The sequence below is a fragment of the Fukomys damarensis genome, unplaced genomic scaffold, assembly GCF_012274545.1.
Source record: "Fukomys damarensis isolate Sample0158 unplaced genomic scaffold, DMR_v1.0_HiC HiC_scaffold_16, whole genome shotgun sequence".
Classification (NCBI taxonomy): domain Eukaryota; kingdom Metazoa; phylum Chordata; class Mammalia; order Rodentia; family Bathyergidae; genus Fukomys; species Fukomys damarensis.
Genome location: NW_022900928.1, coordinates 11,940,667 through 11,958,128, shown reverse-complemented (window position 1 = coordinate 11,958,128; position 17,462 = coordinate 11,940,667). Strand labels below are relative to the sequence as shown.

The following is a 17,462-nucleotide window of genomic DNA, read 5'->3' as shown; positions in this document are numbered from 1 at the left end:
CAGGGTCTCACTGTGTGGTTGAGACTGACCTGGAACTCACTATGTAGCCCAGGCTGGTCTCAAATTCACAGCAATCCTCCTGCCTCAGCCTCCCTAGTGCTGGGATTACAGGTGTGTGCCACCACACCTGGCTACTTTTTCTGTCTTGTTTTCTGAGCATCTTTTCATGTGCTGATTGGCCATTTGTATTTCATCTTTGGAGAAATAGATATGTGAGTCCTTTGCCCAATAAAAAGATCAGGTTGTTTTTGTTGAGTTGCAGTAGCTCTTTATACTGAATATTAAGAATTTATCACATAATATAATTTGCAAATATTTTCACCTCAGGTTCCTTTTCATTCTGTTGACTTTGTCCTCTGATACACAGAAGAAATTAAGGTGTTAAAAGTAATCCTTTTAAAGGACTTTACAGCTTTTCATTAGTTTTAAATTGTTACCTGAAGGGCGGGGGATTTGGCTCAGTGGTTCCGCTGCCTGCCTTGAAATAGCATGTGCCCAAGTTTAATCCCCAGTACCAAAATGTTACCTGAAAGTGAGGTGGAGGGTTTGTGTATGTGAGACAAACCAATTCTTAAAAAATTGTAACAAGCTGGGCATGGTGGCACATAATCTGTAATCCCAGCATTTGGGAGGTTGATGCAGGAAAATTGTTATGAGTTTGAGGCCAGGCTGTACCACATGGTGAGATCCTGTCTCAAACAATTAAAAAAAAATCTAATAATTATATGAAATCAAAGTAATTAATAGTTGTTTCAAGCCGCGCGTGGTGATGCAAGCCTGTAATCCCAGCACTCGGGAGGCTGAGGCAGGAGGATTGCTGTGAGTTCAGACCAGTCTGAGCTACACAGTGAGTTCCAGGTCAGTCTCAACTACATAGTGAGGCCCTGTCTCAAAACCACCCCCCACAAAAAAAAGTCATGAAAACTCTCATTCTCCTAAAACTAAAAGGAACATTTTATTCAGAACTTTCGTGTATTTTAGGATTTGGTGGATGAACTTGCCCTTTTTGATGTCGCAGAGAACAAATTGAAGGGAAAAACGATGGATCTTCAGCATGGCAGCCTTTTCTTTAGTACTTCGAAGATTGTCTCTGGAAAAGGTTAATTTTAGTTTTATAAAGTTATTTTCAGGACTTTAAAATAATGAATTTTACCAAACGGATATAAAAAAATATAAAATTAAAAATATCATTGTGTCAATAGGTCATACAATTTAAAAGATTTTTAGGCTGGGTGTGGTGGTGCACCCCTGTAATCTCACCACTCGGGAGGCAGAGGCAGGAGGATCGCTGTTAGTTCGAGACCAGCCTGGGCTAAATAATGAGTTCCAGGTCATTCTCAACTATGTAGAGAGACCCTGTCTCAAAAAAAAAATAAATAAATAAATAAAGTTTTGTTATTTTGAGATGGGGTCTTGCTAAATCACTAAATTTCCTAAGGTAAACTTGAACTTAAAATCCTCCTACCTTAGTGTGTGCTACCATACCTGGCTTAAAAGTTGTATTTTGTTTTATTTGAAGAACATTTCATTGTAATTGGAAGAAATTTGGAAAAATACAGAAAAATGTAAAAAAAATTTTTTCATCTCTTCTGTTAATGATTTTTTTGGGGGGGTACCGGGGATCAAACTGGGGTCCTTGAGAGGCAGGCACTGGAACCACTGAGCTAAATCCCCCCGGCTGTTAATGATTGTTTATGTCTTTCCCTTTTCTAGATAGTTTTGAAACTTGTCATTTTGATATTTCTCTATATTCTTTTACCTGGTTTCTCTAATTTTTTTTTCTTTTTTCTTGTTTGTGGTACAGGGGATTAACTGCAGGTCCTCATGTATGCTGGACAAGTGCTCTACCACTGAACTACATGTTAGCCTTTTTTAAAAATTGTATTTTTTGAGGTAATGTTTTGCTAAGTTGCCCAGGACAGCTTTCATTTTATGATCCTTGTTCCTCACCCTCCCAAGTAGCTGGGATTACAGGCAAGCATCACCATTCCCAGCACACCTTTTTCTCTGTATTTTGTTTTGGTTTTTGTTTTTTGTTTTTTGAGATGTCTCACTATGTAGTTGAGACTGACCTGGAACTCACTATGCAGCCCAGGGTGGCCTTGAACTCATGGTGATCCACCTGCCTCAGCCTCCTGAGTGCTGGGATTACAGGCATATACCACCACACCCGGCTTTTCTCTCTGTTTATAGAGCATAGTTTTAAAGCATAGTGTAAAGCCATAGAACACAGGAGTGAGAAAATGGGTCCTATTAGCCCTATTTTCATTTGAATTTCTGTCCTACACCTAAGAGGAAAATGTTAAAATTACTTGTTTTTAATATATCTTTCCCAAGTATTCAATGTAATTTTTTTAGAAATAATTATAATTTATTTTATTATAAAATATTTGACATAGAGAAAAGATTAAGAAAATATAACAGGGGGCTGGGGATTTAGCTCAGTGGTTCCACTGCCTGCTTTGCAAGCACAAGCACAAGGTCCCAAGTTCAATCCCCGGTACCAAAAAAAAAAAAAAAAAATAAAAAAAAAAAAAAAAAAAAAAAAGAAAGAAAATATAACAGGGGCAGAAGGGTATAGCTTAATGGTAGAGTCCTTGCCTAGCATGTGCAAGGCCTTGGATTTGATCCCCAAAAGAATAAAACTAAAAAAAAAATGCAGAAAGAGAAGAGTATAAGAAACATCAGTGTAGCCGGGTGGGGTGGCGCACGCCTGTAATCCCAGCACTCGGGAGGCTGAGGCAGGGGGATCACTATGAGTTCAAGACCAGCCTGGGCCACATAGTGAGTTCCAGGTCAGTCTGAACTACATAGTGAGACCCTGTCTCAAAAAAACCAAAAAAAGAAAGAAAAGAAAAGAAACATTAGTGTAGCCACAAAAAGAAACATTAGCAGTTAACACATTAATCCTCAATCCTGAAAATCCTGAATGGTGTGTTTATCTTTTGTAAGCATTTCTTTCACACTCATATGTAGTGATTTATTATATGGTTAATAATGAAGATAACTAGAAGAAATATATCTGAGTACAAACATGAAGATTCTTTGATATGCAGCAACTAATGAGCAAGAGCACACAGGCATACTAGATAGTAGTCAGGTAGTTGAGAGTATCCCGTGTGCTTTGGTATCTACATTTTACATCAGTTAATCTGGTGACTAGGTTGAATGGTGTCAAAGGCACTACCATTGTCCTAAAATACTTTAGAAAATCGTTATCCTTTCAATTTCCAAAAATATGGCAAGATAAATACTTGGATTAATCAGTCCTGTTGCTGTAAATGACAAGGATTCTGCATGAAATATGAAAAGAAAAAATGTCAATCTTTAAAGAAACGATAGGTCATAATCCCAGCACTTGGGAGGCTGAGGCAGGAGGATCACTGTGAGTTCAAGACCAGCCTGGGCTTCATAGTGAGTTCCAGGTCAGTCTCAACTACACAGTGAAACCCTGTCTCAAAAAAACAAAACAAAACAAAACAAAAATGATAGGTCACTTACAAAGTGAGGCATTTTCAAAAGATACAATGAATTCACATGCCTGTAATCTCAGGGAGGCTGAGGCAAGAGGATTGCCCAAAGTTTGAGGCCAGCCCAGACTGCATAGTGAGTTCAACGCCAGCCTGGAGGACATAATGAGAACCTTTCTCAAAAACAAAAACAAAAACAAAACAAACACCAATTAAAAAAACAAGTACAATGAATTAAGGAAACCAGAGTTAAGTAGAACACTTAGCTCATTTTTACCCTAATCGTGTTATCCAAACCTAGTATCAGTTTTGGTGTTCACTGTCTCATGGGATTTAGGAGGCCAGAGACAGAACCTAATTGGGAGGTTGCATAGGAGTTCACCAGACCCCAAAGAACTATACTAGGGGTCCGTAAAAAAAAAAAAAAATGTTTGAGACAGAGTCTTGCTGTGTAGTTCAGGCTGGCCTTGAACTCACTGTGTACCCCACCTAGGCTCAAACTTGCGATGTTTCTCCTGCCTCGGCCTCTGAAGTGCCAGGGTTACAGGCATGTGCCACCACACCCAACCAGTACATTTTATGTGAGGAACCAGAGAGTAAATAATTTAGGCTTTGCTGGATAATGTGTCCTTCTCAACTACTCAATTTTGCTGACGTAGTGCAATAACAGCCATAGACAATATGTAAGCAAAAATGTATGGTCAAAACAAGGTGGGGGCTGTCCTTTACCAATCCCAGACATACGGATGATCTAGCTGGGTGTGGTGGTGCACACCTGTGATCCCAGCACTCGGGTGGCTGAGGCAGGAGGGTTGCTGTGAGTTCGAGGCCAGTCTGGGCCACACAGTGAGTTTTAGACCAGCCTGGATTAAACAGGGAGACCCTGTCCCAAAACACACACACAAAACCTAAAAACAAAAAGTATGACCTAGAAAGATTTTCCAGTTATCCTCTCCCAGCTCTTGGAAGCCAGAGAAGTAAAAATGAGTTTCTCAGGTGCTCTAGTGCAGGAAAAGACTACTTCGAATTTGGAGCAGCAAGCCAGCTCTTACTTCTCCGGAGGAAAGTCACTTTATTCCAGGCTTCAGAGAACTTTCTTTTTTGTTTTCCATCTGTTTTGTGTGTTTTTTGAGACAAAGTCTCACAATATAGTTCAGGCTGGCCTTGAGCTTGCAATGATACTCCTGCTTCATCCTCTTGAGTGCTGGAGTAACAGGTTTGAAGAACTTTCATAAATAAAATTCCAAGGAAAATGAGCATTTCATAGTAGAATAATCTACAAGAAAATGCGTAAACGAGAATGACCAGAGATGACAGACAAGCTAGTTTGAATTCAAAATTATCAAAAGAATTATAGAACAAATAGCGTTCTGTTTTTTAAGTATTATTCTGTTTAAAGAAAGGACAAACTCAAAAACAGCATGAAACAAGAAATTATAAAAAACAGTTTTGTTTTTTGGTGGTACTAGAGACGGCATTCAGGACCTTCACACTGAGCTATGTCCCTAGGCTAGTTTTTATTTATTTTGCGAAAGGATCTCACTAAATTGCCCAGGCTGGGCTCAAACTTGTGATCCTCCTTCTTCAGCCCCTCGAGTGCTGGGATTACAGATGTAGGGAAAGAATTTCTTAAACACAAAGTTGGAAAAATCACAAACAATAAACAACATAAGATTAAGAGGAGTTTGAGGGCTGGGAATTTAGCTCAGTGGCACTGCGTCTGACTTGCAAGTGCAAGGTCCTGAGTTTGACACTTGGAACTGGGGGAAAAATAAAGATTTTGTGTTGATCAAAAAAGACACTGTAGCTGAGTGTGGTATCACACACCTGTAATCCCTGACAGGCTGAGACAGGAGGATCACAAATTCCCCACAAGTCTGAAAAAAAGAAGCAGGATGGGTTGGGCCAGGGATGTAGTTTAGTGGTAGAGTGCTTGCCTAGCATGCATGAGGCCCTGGATTCAATCTCCAGTACTGGGGAAAAAAAGCCACAAAACCCCCACACAATAACAATACAAAAAGACACTAAAAGAGTGAAGAGAGTATAAAGTGAGAAAAATATTTGCAACATAACTGACAAAGGAATAGTGTTCTGAATAAAAACACTTTTATAGGGATCAAGATAAATATACATAGCCCAATAGAAAAATGGTAAAGATTTGAACATTTCACGACAGAAGAAATTGAAATGGCCTATAAATATAGGAAAACACAATCTCAATAACTATGGAAAGGAAGATGAAAAGTATATCAATGTACAGTTATACACTGGCAAAATGTAATAGCATTTAAGTGTGAGGAAGTGTATGAATAGGTATTCATGGCATATGGGAGTACATTAAGGACAACAAAAACAACAAAAAAATTCTTGTGAGAGGGTCTTGCTGTGGTCCAGGCTGGTCTTGAACTCACAGCGATCCTCCTGCCTCAGTCTCCTGAGTGCTGGGATTACAGACATCTACCACCATACTTGCCCAAAAAAGTTTATTTTCTTTTGTTGATCAAGAACTTGTTTATGATATCAAGTACAGTCCCTTATAGTAATTAGAAGTTAAGACTGAGGAAAAGGATTGCAAGTTTGAGGCTGGCCTTGGCTACATAGTGAGTATGAGGATACCTTAAGCTACATAGCCAGACCCTGTCTCAAAAAGGAAAATGATGTATATCTGTATATATGTGTAATCCAAGCACTTGCTAAGCTGAAATTAGTATGGAGAGTTCAAGGTCAGCCTGGGCTGCACAGCAAGTTCAAGTTCTTATACCTGTATCCATATCTTGCTCTTAGAATCCTAAAACAGACACATATATTTTTAGAGTTCTAAACTTTTATCATACTGTTTCTAAGAAATCAGAGGGCTTCCATTGCCTTGGGTCTTACAATGAATGTGAATGTGGGCTAAATGGGATAGAAGGTTTTGTTATAAAAAATTCAGAGGTGGCTTTGTGAAATTTAGCAAGTGGTAGTGACAAGACTTCTTCAGTTTATTTTACTTAATTTATTTATTTTTGAGACGGTCTCACTATATAGTTGAGACCGACCTGGAACTCACTATGTAGCCCAGGCGGGTCTCAAAATCACAGGGATCCTCCTGCCTCAGCCTCCCCAGTGCTGGGTTTATAGGTGTGTGCCACCACCCCCAGCTGACTTATTCAGTTTATACAAGATAATAGTACTACTGTGTGAACGGTCACTCTGCAAATGCCAGGCATGATATCAATAATACACAACAGATTTTTAAAAGAGTTAAGGCATAATGACTGCAGCAACCTTGATCCAAATACAGTCTTGTTTCCTTTTTAGATATCAAGATATCTGCAAATTCCAAATTAGTTATTGTCACAGCAGGTGCAAGGCAGCTGGAGGGAGAAAGTCGCCTTGCTCTGGTCCAACATAATGTGAATATCATGAAATCTATCATTCCTCCCATAGTCCAGCATAGTCCTGATTGCAAAATGCTTATTGTTTCAAATCCAGGTGAGTCTTTTCTCCTCCCTTTTATCACAGAAGGATAATTTCTCCATATCATTCCTTCTTTTGTTAAACTTCATTGAGGTAACATTTATGCATAATAAACTGTACCCATTCAAAGAAACAGTGCAAACAGTATTGATAAATGTAGTCCTTTACCACCACTACAATCAAAGTACAGAACATTTCAGTTATCTCTGAGAGTTTCTTTTGGCTCCTTTCTGGTTCATCCCTCATTCCACCTCTGGCCTCATTTTCTGGACCTTTGTATGAGTGGAATCACAGTGAAAAGGCTTTTTTTCTACCTGGCTGTTTTCACACAACATAATTATTTTGGAAATAATTCATGTTGTTGGGTACTATCTTGGTGACGAGTTCCTTTTTATTTTTAGGCTTTTTTTGAGGCATGGTCTTGCTGTATGTTCAGGCTGGCCTTGAACTCACTATATAGCCCAGGCTGGTCTCAAAGTTGCAGCAACCCTTCTGCCTCAGCCTCCCCAGTGCATGTGCCACCATGTCCAACTTCTTCCTTTTTATATTTTCTTCTTCCTCCTCCTCTTCCTCTTAGTCCTCCTCATCTTTCTTGTCCTCCTCCTTTTCCTTCTCCTCCTCTGCTTGCTCTTTCTCTTCTTCTCCCCCTTACCATCTTTTTGAGACTGATATTGCTGTGTATTCCAGTCTGGCCTTAAATTCACTATCATCCTGTTTCAGCCTCCTGAGCGCTACATCACCACACCTGGCTTGAAGAATATTATTGTATTTATATATTTTAAATACTCTGTTCACCTGTTGGTAGATATTTGGCACATTTCCAGTTTGAGGCTATTATGAACTGATATAACTGTTTGTGTATGAATTTTGCATAATTGTACATCTTCATTTCTTTTGCATAAAAACCTAGGATGGGTTATATGGTCAGTGTGTGTTTAAATTCTATTAGAAACCAGCAATGACTGTTTCAAAGTTGTTGTATCTTTTAAACATTCTTACAAGCACTGTAAGAGTTCTGGTTGCATTACATCCTTGCCAGTATTTGGCATTATCAGTTCTTAGAATTTGAGCCTCAGCTTCTCTTCCCCTGTGTACTCCTCCTCCTGGGATAGAACCCAGGGTCTTGTGCACGCTAACCAAGCTCTCTCTACCATGGAGCCATGCCATAACCCCTCCATTTTTTTTGGCAGTACCAGTGATCGAACTCAGGACCTTGCACTTGTGAGGCAGATGTGGTGCCACTGAGCTAAATCCCCAGCCCAGCCCCTCCATTTTTGCAGGATAGTTTTGCCAAATAATGTGTATTGGTTTTCTGGCTAGTGTTTGAGAAATCCCTTAAGCTCTGTTCATCTTTCATTTTAAAAAATCAAAGTGTGGGCCAGGGATTTGGTTCAGTGGTTCCACCGCCTGCCTCACAAGTGCAAAGGCCCAAGTTCAATCTCTGGTACAAAAAAAAAAAAGTCAAAGTGAAATTCATGTAACATAATTCAAGTGTACGATGGATTCAGTGCTATATAGGATGTTCACAAAGTTGTACAAATACAGCAGTTCTTTTGTTTCTCAGACTGGAAAATTTCAGTTTATTCACCTTTTAAGTTAGCAATTCTTTTGACTCAGTAACTTCTCAATCTGCTGTTGAGCCAGTCTAGTGAATTTTCATTTGTTCCTTTGCATAATTCCTATTTATTGATATTGTATATTTGGTGAGACATTCTTGTATTATTTATTATTACCTTTTTTTGGGGGGGGTTTGAGACAGGGTCTCACTATGTAGTTGAGACTGACCTGGAACTCACTATGTAGCCCAGGCTGGTCTTGTACTCACAGCGGTCCTCCTACCTCAGCCTCCCTAGTGCTGGGATTACAGGTATGTGTCACCATGCCCTGCTCTCAAAAGATTTTTTTTCCTTTAAAATTCAGGTAAAGGGGCCTGGGATTTAGCTCAGTGGTGCTGCCACCTGCCTCACAAACAGGGTCCTGAGTTCTACCCTGGTACCCCCCCAAAAAAGATTCTGGTAATGAGTAATTTAACATTTTAATAAACTCATAACTGATAATCCATATTTCTTGGTTGATTTGCTGTACTTTGGAGTGAGCTTATATTTGACTCCAAAACATTTCATCTACCTATTAGAAAAGCAAAGTAGAAAAAGAAGTTACTATGAACTTTCTTCTAACATGGAATTTTTTTCCCAGTGGATATTTTGACATTTGTGGTCTGGAAGATAAGTGGCTTACCTGCCACCCGTGTAATTGGAAGTGGTTGTAATCTAGACTCTGCCCGTTTCCGTTACCTAATTGGAGAGAAGTTGGGTGTCCATCCTGCAAGCTGCCATGGTTGGATTATTGGAGAACATGATGATTCTAGTGGTAAGTATAAACCTATTATTAGTGGGCAACTACCTTTTTTGGGGGGTACTGGGGCTTGAACTCAGGACCTTGAGCTTGTGAGGCAGGCAGCGGAACCACTGAGCTAAATCCCAGGTCCCTACTACCTACTTTATTTTTTCTGGTAGTGGGGATGGAACTCAGGACCTTGTGCTTGCGAGGCAGGAGTGGCGCCACTGAGCTAAATCCCAAGCCCCTTTATTATGTATTTTATTAATACTTATTTTCTTTAGAATATATTTTCAGAGATTAATATATCTACATATGGTTTATTTTGTTGCTATTTCCCTAGCATATCTTTTTTCTGTTCCTTTGTTTTAAAATAATTGTAACTGACACATAATTATGCATATTTAAGAGGTACAGTGTGATGAGCCAGCCCACAGCTGTGTACATTATGCAATGACCAAATCAGGATAATTAGCATTACCTGCCTCAGATTCCCAGAGTGCTGGGATACTGGTGTACCAGTTCTACCACGTTCAGCCCATTGCATTTTCTTTATCAGTTCATTTGTTGTTGGATATTTAGGTTGATGCGAAATCTTGGCTGTTGGGCATAGGTATGCCAAGATCTTCATTATGCTAATTTCATTTCCTTTGGTTATATGTGCAGTAGTAGGATGGCTGGATTATATAGTAATTCTAATTTTAGATTTATCTTTTTTTGGTACCAGGGATCAAACTTGGATCTTTGCACTTGTGAGGCAGGCAGTGGCACCACTGAGTTTAATCCCCAGCCCGAAATTTTAGATTAAAAAAAAATTGTTTTTTTAGTTTTTGAGGCATTTCCATACTGTTTTCTATATGGTTGTAATGATTTCTATTTTTCCCAATAGGGCATAGAGTTTCCTTTTATAGTCTTAGCTGTATTTAGGTTTTTTTTTTTCTTTTTTGGGGGGTGGTACCAGGGTGGAAATGAGGACCTTGCACTTGTGAGGTGAGCGCGGTGCCACTGAGCTAAATCCACAGCCCTTTTTTGTCTTTTTGGAAATAGCTATTCTGACTCAGGAGAGATCATGTCTCATGTGGTTATGATTTGTATATCTCTGATCAGTGATGTTGAGCATGTTTCTATATACCTTTTGGTCATTTACATATCTTCTTTTCAGAAATATCTGTTTAAATATTTTGACTTTTTAAAAAAATTTTGAAACAGGGTCTCACTCTGTAGTCTGGGCTGGCCTTGAACTCAGTGTAGGCCTGGTTGGCTTGAAACTCACGATGACCCTCCTGCCTCAGACTCCTGAGTGCAGGGGTTGCAGGCGTGTACCATCACGACTAGGATCTAAGATACAAAAAAAAAAAAAAATCAATCTGCGTGTTTCATTTAACTAGAGCACTTCGTACTTTACAGTATTGTTTTTTTTCTTTCTTTTTTGTTGGTGTTAAACTCACTATGAACTCATGGCAATCCTCCTGCCTCAGCCTCCTGAGTGCTGGGATTACAGCTGTGTGCCACCATATTCAGGTAATATTGTGAATTTTTTGAGCTTTGTTAAGATAGTATTCATATAGCCGGGCATAGTGACGCACGCCTGTAATCCCAGCACTCGGGAGGCTGAGGCAGGAGGATCGCTGTGAGTTCGAGACCAGCCTGGGCTACATAGTGAGTTCCAGGTCAGTCTCAACTACATAGTGAGACCCTGTCTCAAAAAAAAAAAAAAAAAAAAGATAGTATTCATGTGTCATAGAATTCACACACTTAAAGTGTACAGTTCACTGATTGTATTCACAGAGTTGGGTAACCATCAATGGGACACAGTTACCGTACATGTTTGCCGGTTTCAGTGCTCTTCTTTATTTCCTGCATCGTACTCCTTCTTCTGGACTCAGTTTTTTCCTCAGCCGTATCTGGTCAGTGTTACTATACGAGGGTGCTTTGGTTTTGTCTGTTTCAGAATATTATTTACCTGGTTATGAGACTACAGCGATAGTTACCCTCGTTCAGTTCTTGCTAATGTTCAGTGCTAATGTTGAGAAGCATGGCATTGACTTATCACTTTCCCTCTAATAGCTTATTATATTTTATTTTAATTATCAATCCTGTTCTTTGTGGAGCCTGCATGTTTATATTGCTTTAAAATACCTCTTACACCACAGTTATAAATTTTGCTGTATACTTTTTAATACTTTGTAATGTTATTTCTTTGTTCCATTTGAAACATATATATATGTATATGTTAGTAATCTACCTTGAAAAACATGACACTGAACTCAAATAGCTGATGCAATATTAGAAAGAAGAGTTTATTCTGATATATACACACATTATATATAAATATATAAGATAATACACATGTATTATAGTATATTATAATATATAAAATAATGATATATTAATATATGCATTAAATGTGTGTATATACTTTTTTAGTGCCTTTATGGAGTGGGGTGAATGTTGCTGGTGTTCCTCTAAAATCTCTGAACCCTGAATTAGGAACTGACTCAGACAAAGAACAGTGGAACATTGTCCATAAACAAGTTGTTGAAAGGTAATAGTACTCTTTCAGTTCTTAATGCCTTAACAATCAGTACCAGGGTTAAATTTTAGGATGAGGATATCGCTCATGGTAGAATGCTTGCCTAGCATGTGTAGTGAGGTCCTGGATTCTAACCCTAACTCTACTACTACCAAAAAAATAAAAATCACAAAAAGTGGTATCTTTGCTTCTCGTGGGATAATAACTGTAGGCTTCTGATAATCCTCACATTCAGACATAGTATTCATAGCTTTACTTTGTGGGCCTTTTTCAGAAAGAATAAGTAATCATTTTGTAAGTACAGGAGCTCATATGTATTTGAGAAATAATAAAACATTATGATTCAGAGCATGGACTTTGGAGCAGGTTACTCGGGTTTCAAACCTGGCTTCGTTATCAGTGGTGTAAACTGGAAAGTTACTTAAGATATCAAATGCTCAGCTTATTAATATTTAACATGGAAGTGATTATAGAACCTACTTAGAGCATGACTAGTAAGAGTAAATAAGTCAGCACATATAGGAAAAACTGCTGGGAACTCACTGACTGCTTGTCATGACTTGAAGTGGCTGCAAATGATCAGAAAGTACTGAAGTGTTCTCCTAAATGAAGCGCCTGACTGTATGCACAAGCCCGAATAGCACGTGATTGTCTTTCATACTACAGTGAAGTTACCATTAGTACAAGTTATAGAAATTACAACTCATTTTGGATATTCACAATTTGGAATATTAAGTATAAAAACCACAAGTCTACTTTCTGCATACGTGTGATAACAAACCTGTAAAAATGTGTAAGAATTGGGGCATGGACTTAAAAAGTCACATAATATAAAAAAAAGTGGTTATGGTGAGTTTTATTTTCTAAATGACTTTTTAGTTTAAAGAGTTAATTTTTTTCTTTTTGAGTTTTTTTCTTTTGTGGAGGAGGTACTGGGTATTGAACTTGGGACTTTGAGTTTACAAGGCAGGCAGTGGAACCACTGAGCTAAATCCCCAGTTCCTTTTTTTTGAGTTTTTGGAGACAAAACTTAGGTATATTGTCCAGGCTGACTGAACTCTGTATGTATTCTAGACTGACCTCAGACTTGCAATCCTCCTGCCTCAGCCTCTAGGTGTTAGTATTACTGGCTCATAATACCTTTATTTTCTAATTAGGAAGCTAATGAGGCATCTGACTGCCTGTAGAGGATGGTGGTGTAATGTTCACACAACAACAATATAAATATTCTTATGCCGTGGAACAGTACACTTAATGATTTAAATGGTAACTATATGGAGGGCATGTTCCTTTTTCATTTGAAACAGTGTTGCTATAGGATCACATTCCCCAGTAAAGTACTATATGGCTTAAATACTTTGTTAGGTTTGCATTGCTTTGACAGAATACCTAAGAGAAAACAACTTAAAGGAGGAAAGGTTTGCTTTGGCTCATAGTTTCAGTCCATGCTCGCTTGGCCTGATTGCTCTTAAGCCTGTGGTAAGTGAGGACACTATGGTGGATGTGTGTAGTAGAGGAAAGTGGTCAGGAGGGTGGGGGTTAGAGGGGAAAGGACAGGAGTGGGAGCGGGAGAGAGGGAAAGAGAGAGAAGGGAGGGAAAAGAAGAAAGAAGAGGAGAGAGAGAAACTGGGGACAAGATATTTCAGGGCACATGTCCAGTGAGTACTTCCTCAACTCGGCCCCACCTTCTGGAGTTTCCCTGATTCCTAATAGAGCCATCAGCAGAGAGCAAGGCTTTTATCACAGGATCATTGGGAGGACATCTCAGGACTTTTTTTTTTTTATATCGGGGATTGAACTCAGGCCCTTGCACTTGAGAGACAGGCAGCAGACCATTGAGCCAAGTCCCTGGACCTCAGGACTTTTAATTTTATTTTTTGATGTACTGGGAATGGTACCTAGGGCCTAGTGAATGCTAGGCAAGTGCTCTACCTCTGATTTATATCTCCATCCCTGAGGGAAGTTGAAGAGTCACACTATAACAAACAACAAGTAGTCCGTGTTACAGATCAAAATCATTCCAGAGCTGGAGATTTATCTTAGTGGCACTGCACCTGCCTCACAAGCACAAGGTCCTGAGTTCAATCCCTGGTACCCCCGCCACACGCACACACACAAACATGCAAATGAGTTTTTTCAACTCTTAAGCATCCAAAATTAAATTATTTGCTCCTGACTGTGTTTGTTATTTCCTTATTTCCTTTTTTTTTTGAGACAGGGTCTCACTATGTAGTTGAGACTGACCTGGAACTCACTCTGTAGTCCAGGCTGGCCTCGAACTCACAGTGATCTTCCTGCCTCAACCTCCTGAGTGCTGGGATTACAGGCACGTGCCACAATGCCCGGCTTGTTTGTTTGTTTTGGTACCAGGGATTGAACTCAGGACCTTGCACTTCTAAGGCAGGCATGGTGCTACTGGGCTAAATCCCCAGCCTCAAAATCCTGACTAGTTAGAAGATCTATACTTATAAAGACCCTCAGGGTACTTCTATTATTTATCTAAAAACCATTCACCTTATTTACACTACTGGCCTCTGATTTGCCAGGGCCTAACCCACAATTGCAGGGGAGTGACATTATGTTTAATAGACGGGCTTTTCAGTCCTGACAGAGCATTCACTTTATAGTATAGATCAATTTGAGCAGTACTCTGCCATAAACAAGGATGAACTTGAAAAAAAAAGGATAAACTTTGTAGGAAAATGGATACACCTTGAGACCATATATTAAGTAAAATAAATCAGACACATAAGCTTAAATATCACATGGTTTCTCATATGAGAAAACCAAAATAGAAATAAAGGGAAAATAAAAGATAGATAATAGAAAGCAGTGAGATAGATCATTCTCAAATGGGAAGGAGATCAAGAGATAGAAGGAGAGGAGAAGGAAGGGGAAGGGGATAAAAAAATTAAGATGTTTTATGTACATTACCAACTCCCCACAAAGAACGTATGCATTACGTATTGCAAACGTGAACTAATAAAAATGTAAAAACTATGGACCGGGGATTTGGCTCAGTGGTTCCAGCACCTGCCTCACAAGCACAAGGACCCAAGTTAGATTCCCCAATGTCCCCCCCCACAAAAAAAATCCAAAAATGTAAAAACTAAAAAAAATCCTTTTTTTTTTGGGTACTGGGGATCGAACTCGTCCTTGGACTTGTGAAGCAGGCAGCAGAACCACTGAGCTAAATCCCCGGCCCTAAAAAAATTCTTTGTTGAAATTATATGTTTAGGGCCAGGGATTTAGCTCAGTGGTACCACTCCTGCCTTGCAAGTGCAAGGTCCTAAGTTTGATCCCTGGTACTGGGGAAAAAAATTAATGCAGCTACATGTTTTAGCTGGGTGTGGTTCTCCCAGTAAAGTGGGACGCTGAGGTAGGAGGATCACAAGTTTGATCATAGTCTGGGGAATTTGGTAACTTAATGAGACTCTGTCTAAGAAGAAACAAAACAAAACAACTGTTCTACTTGCTTCCTTTACCTTGCTTTGTATCAGCAGTTTTTTATCTGAATTTAAAATTTCACATTTCTCTTTTTAAATTTTTGATAACCATGTATTTATAATACACATTAATGGGAGTCAGTATATTTCAGTACATGCACTGATTAAATCCAACCTCCCTTTATTCACCCTGCCTCCTCTACCTCTCACTTTCCAACCTCTAGTAATCACTATTCACTATTCTACATTGAAGCGAACTTTTTAAAAACTTCCATAGCTTGGTATGGTGGCACACACCTGTAATCCCAGCACTCGGGAGGCTGAGGCAGGAGGATTGCTGTGAGTTCCAGGTCAGTCTCAACTACATAGTGAGACCCTGTCTCAAAAAAAACTAAAAAACAAAAAAACTTCCATATATGAAAGATAAGGTGGGGTACTTGTCTTCTTGTGTATGGCTTATTTCTTTTAAGACCACTAACTTCCAACTTCCATAGCTTGGTATGGTGGCACACACCTGTAATCCCAGCACTCGGGAGGCTGAGGCAGGAGGATTGCTGTGAGTTCCAGGTCAGTCTCAACTACATAGTGAGACCCTGTCTCAAAAAAAACTAAAAAACAAAAAAACTTCCATATATGAAAGATAAGGTGGGGTACTTGTCTTCTTGTGTATGGCTTATTTCTTTTAAGACCACAGCCCCTAGTTCTATCCATTTTGCTGCATATGACAGGTTTCCAATATTTTTAATGGCTGAATAATATTCCATTGTGTCTGTATAACATTTATCCACTGCTGAGTGCCTAGGCAGATTCCAATAGCTTTGTATGTCTGGTTTATTTCACTTCAGTAATGTCTTCCAGTTCCAACCATTTCTTGCAAGGGCATTTCATTCTTTGTAGAGGAATTATGCTCTATCATGTATATATACATATATTTTCTTTATCCATTCTTTGTTGATGGACATCTAGGCTGATTCCAGCTTAGCTGTTATAAGTAGTGCCACAATAAACGTGGCTGTGCAAGTGTCTCTTTGGGATGCTGATTTCATTTTCTTTGGATGTAACGAAGAAATAGGATAGTTAAATCATAGGGCAGATTTATTCTTATTATTTTGAGGACATCCATATGGTCTCCATAATCATTTACTAAGTTACATTCTCACCAAGAGTGCATGATAATTTCTTCTTTCTCCAAACCCTTGCTAACATTTTTTAAATGGTAGCCATTCTCACTCGGTTGAGATTATGTCATTGTACTTTTGATTGGCATATCCTTGATTAATCATATTGAACACTTTTTCATATATTTGTTGGCCATTTGTATTTCTTTGTTTGTGTGTTTGTTTAAGACAGGGTCTCACTATGTAGTTGAGACTAACCTGGAACTCACTAGTGGCCCAGGCTGGTCTGGAACTCACAGCATCCTCCTGCCTCAGCCTCCTGAGTGCTGGGGTTACAGGCATGTGCCACCACGCCTGGTTGTATTTCTTCTTTTGAGAAGTATTAGATAATTTGCACTTTTATTTTCTTTCTTCTTTTTTTTTTTTTTGTACCAGAGATCAAACTCAGGACCTTGTGCTTTCAAGGCATGTGGCAGAACCACTGAGCTAAATCCTCGGCCCTCTTTTATTGATTGATTGATTGATTTTTTTTTGAGACAGTCTTGCTTTGTAGTGCAGACTGGTTTTGAATTCACTATGTAGCCCACGCTGGCCTCGAACTCGTGGTGATCCACCTGCCTCAGCCTCCTGAGTGCTGGGATTACAGGCGTGTGCCACCATGCCTGGCTGTACTTTTAAATTGATTATTTAAAAAATTTTGTTAAGTTTTTCTACTTCCTTAAATATACTGAATATTTAGAACTGAGAGTGGTGGTTCAAGCCTGTAATTCCAGCACTCTGGAGGCAGAGGCAGGAGGATCACTGTGAGTTCAAGGCCAACCTGAGCTACATTGTGAGTTCAAGACTAGCTTGCACTACATAATGAGACACTGTCTCAAAAAAAGAAAAAAGAAGAATATCAGTTCTTTGTCAAATGGAGAATGGCAAACATTTTTTCCCGTTTTGGAGTTTTTTTTACTCTGTTGCTTGTTTTCCTTTGCTGTGTAGAAGCTCTTTAGTTTGATATAATTCCATTTGTCTATATTTTTGCTTCTTTTTTTTTTTTTTTTTTTGACAGGTCTCACTATGTAGTGAGAATTTCCTGGAACTCTATGTAGCC

The 17,462-nt window shown here is 39.1% G+C and overlaps 1 protein-coding gene across 5 annotated transcripts in view; it reads left to right on the top strand.

Moving 5' to 3' along the window:
* LOC104856025 (L-lactate dehydrogenase C chain) overlaps positions 1 to 17,462 on the top strand; it is a 31,307-nt gene that overhangs the window by 1,614 nt on the left and 12,231 nt on the right. For all 5 annotated transcript variants that reach the window (XM_010615131.2, XM_010615130.2, XM_010615128.2 and 2 more), the window contains exons 3-6: positions 982 to 1,099; positions 6,771 to 6,944; positions 9,126 to 9,299; positions 11,694 to 11,811. In XM_010615131.2, coding sequence (XP_010613433.1) covers positions 982 to 1,099; positions 6,771 to 6,944; positions 9,126 to 9,299; positions 11,694 to 11,811 — 584 coding nt within the window. The remainder of the gene's footprint in view (positions 1 to 981; positions 1,100 to 6,770; positions 6,945 to 9,125; positions 9,300 to 11,693; positions 11,812 to 17,462) is intronic.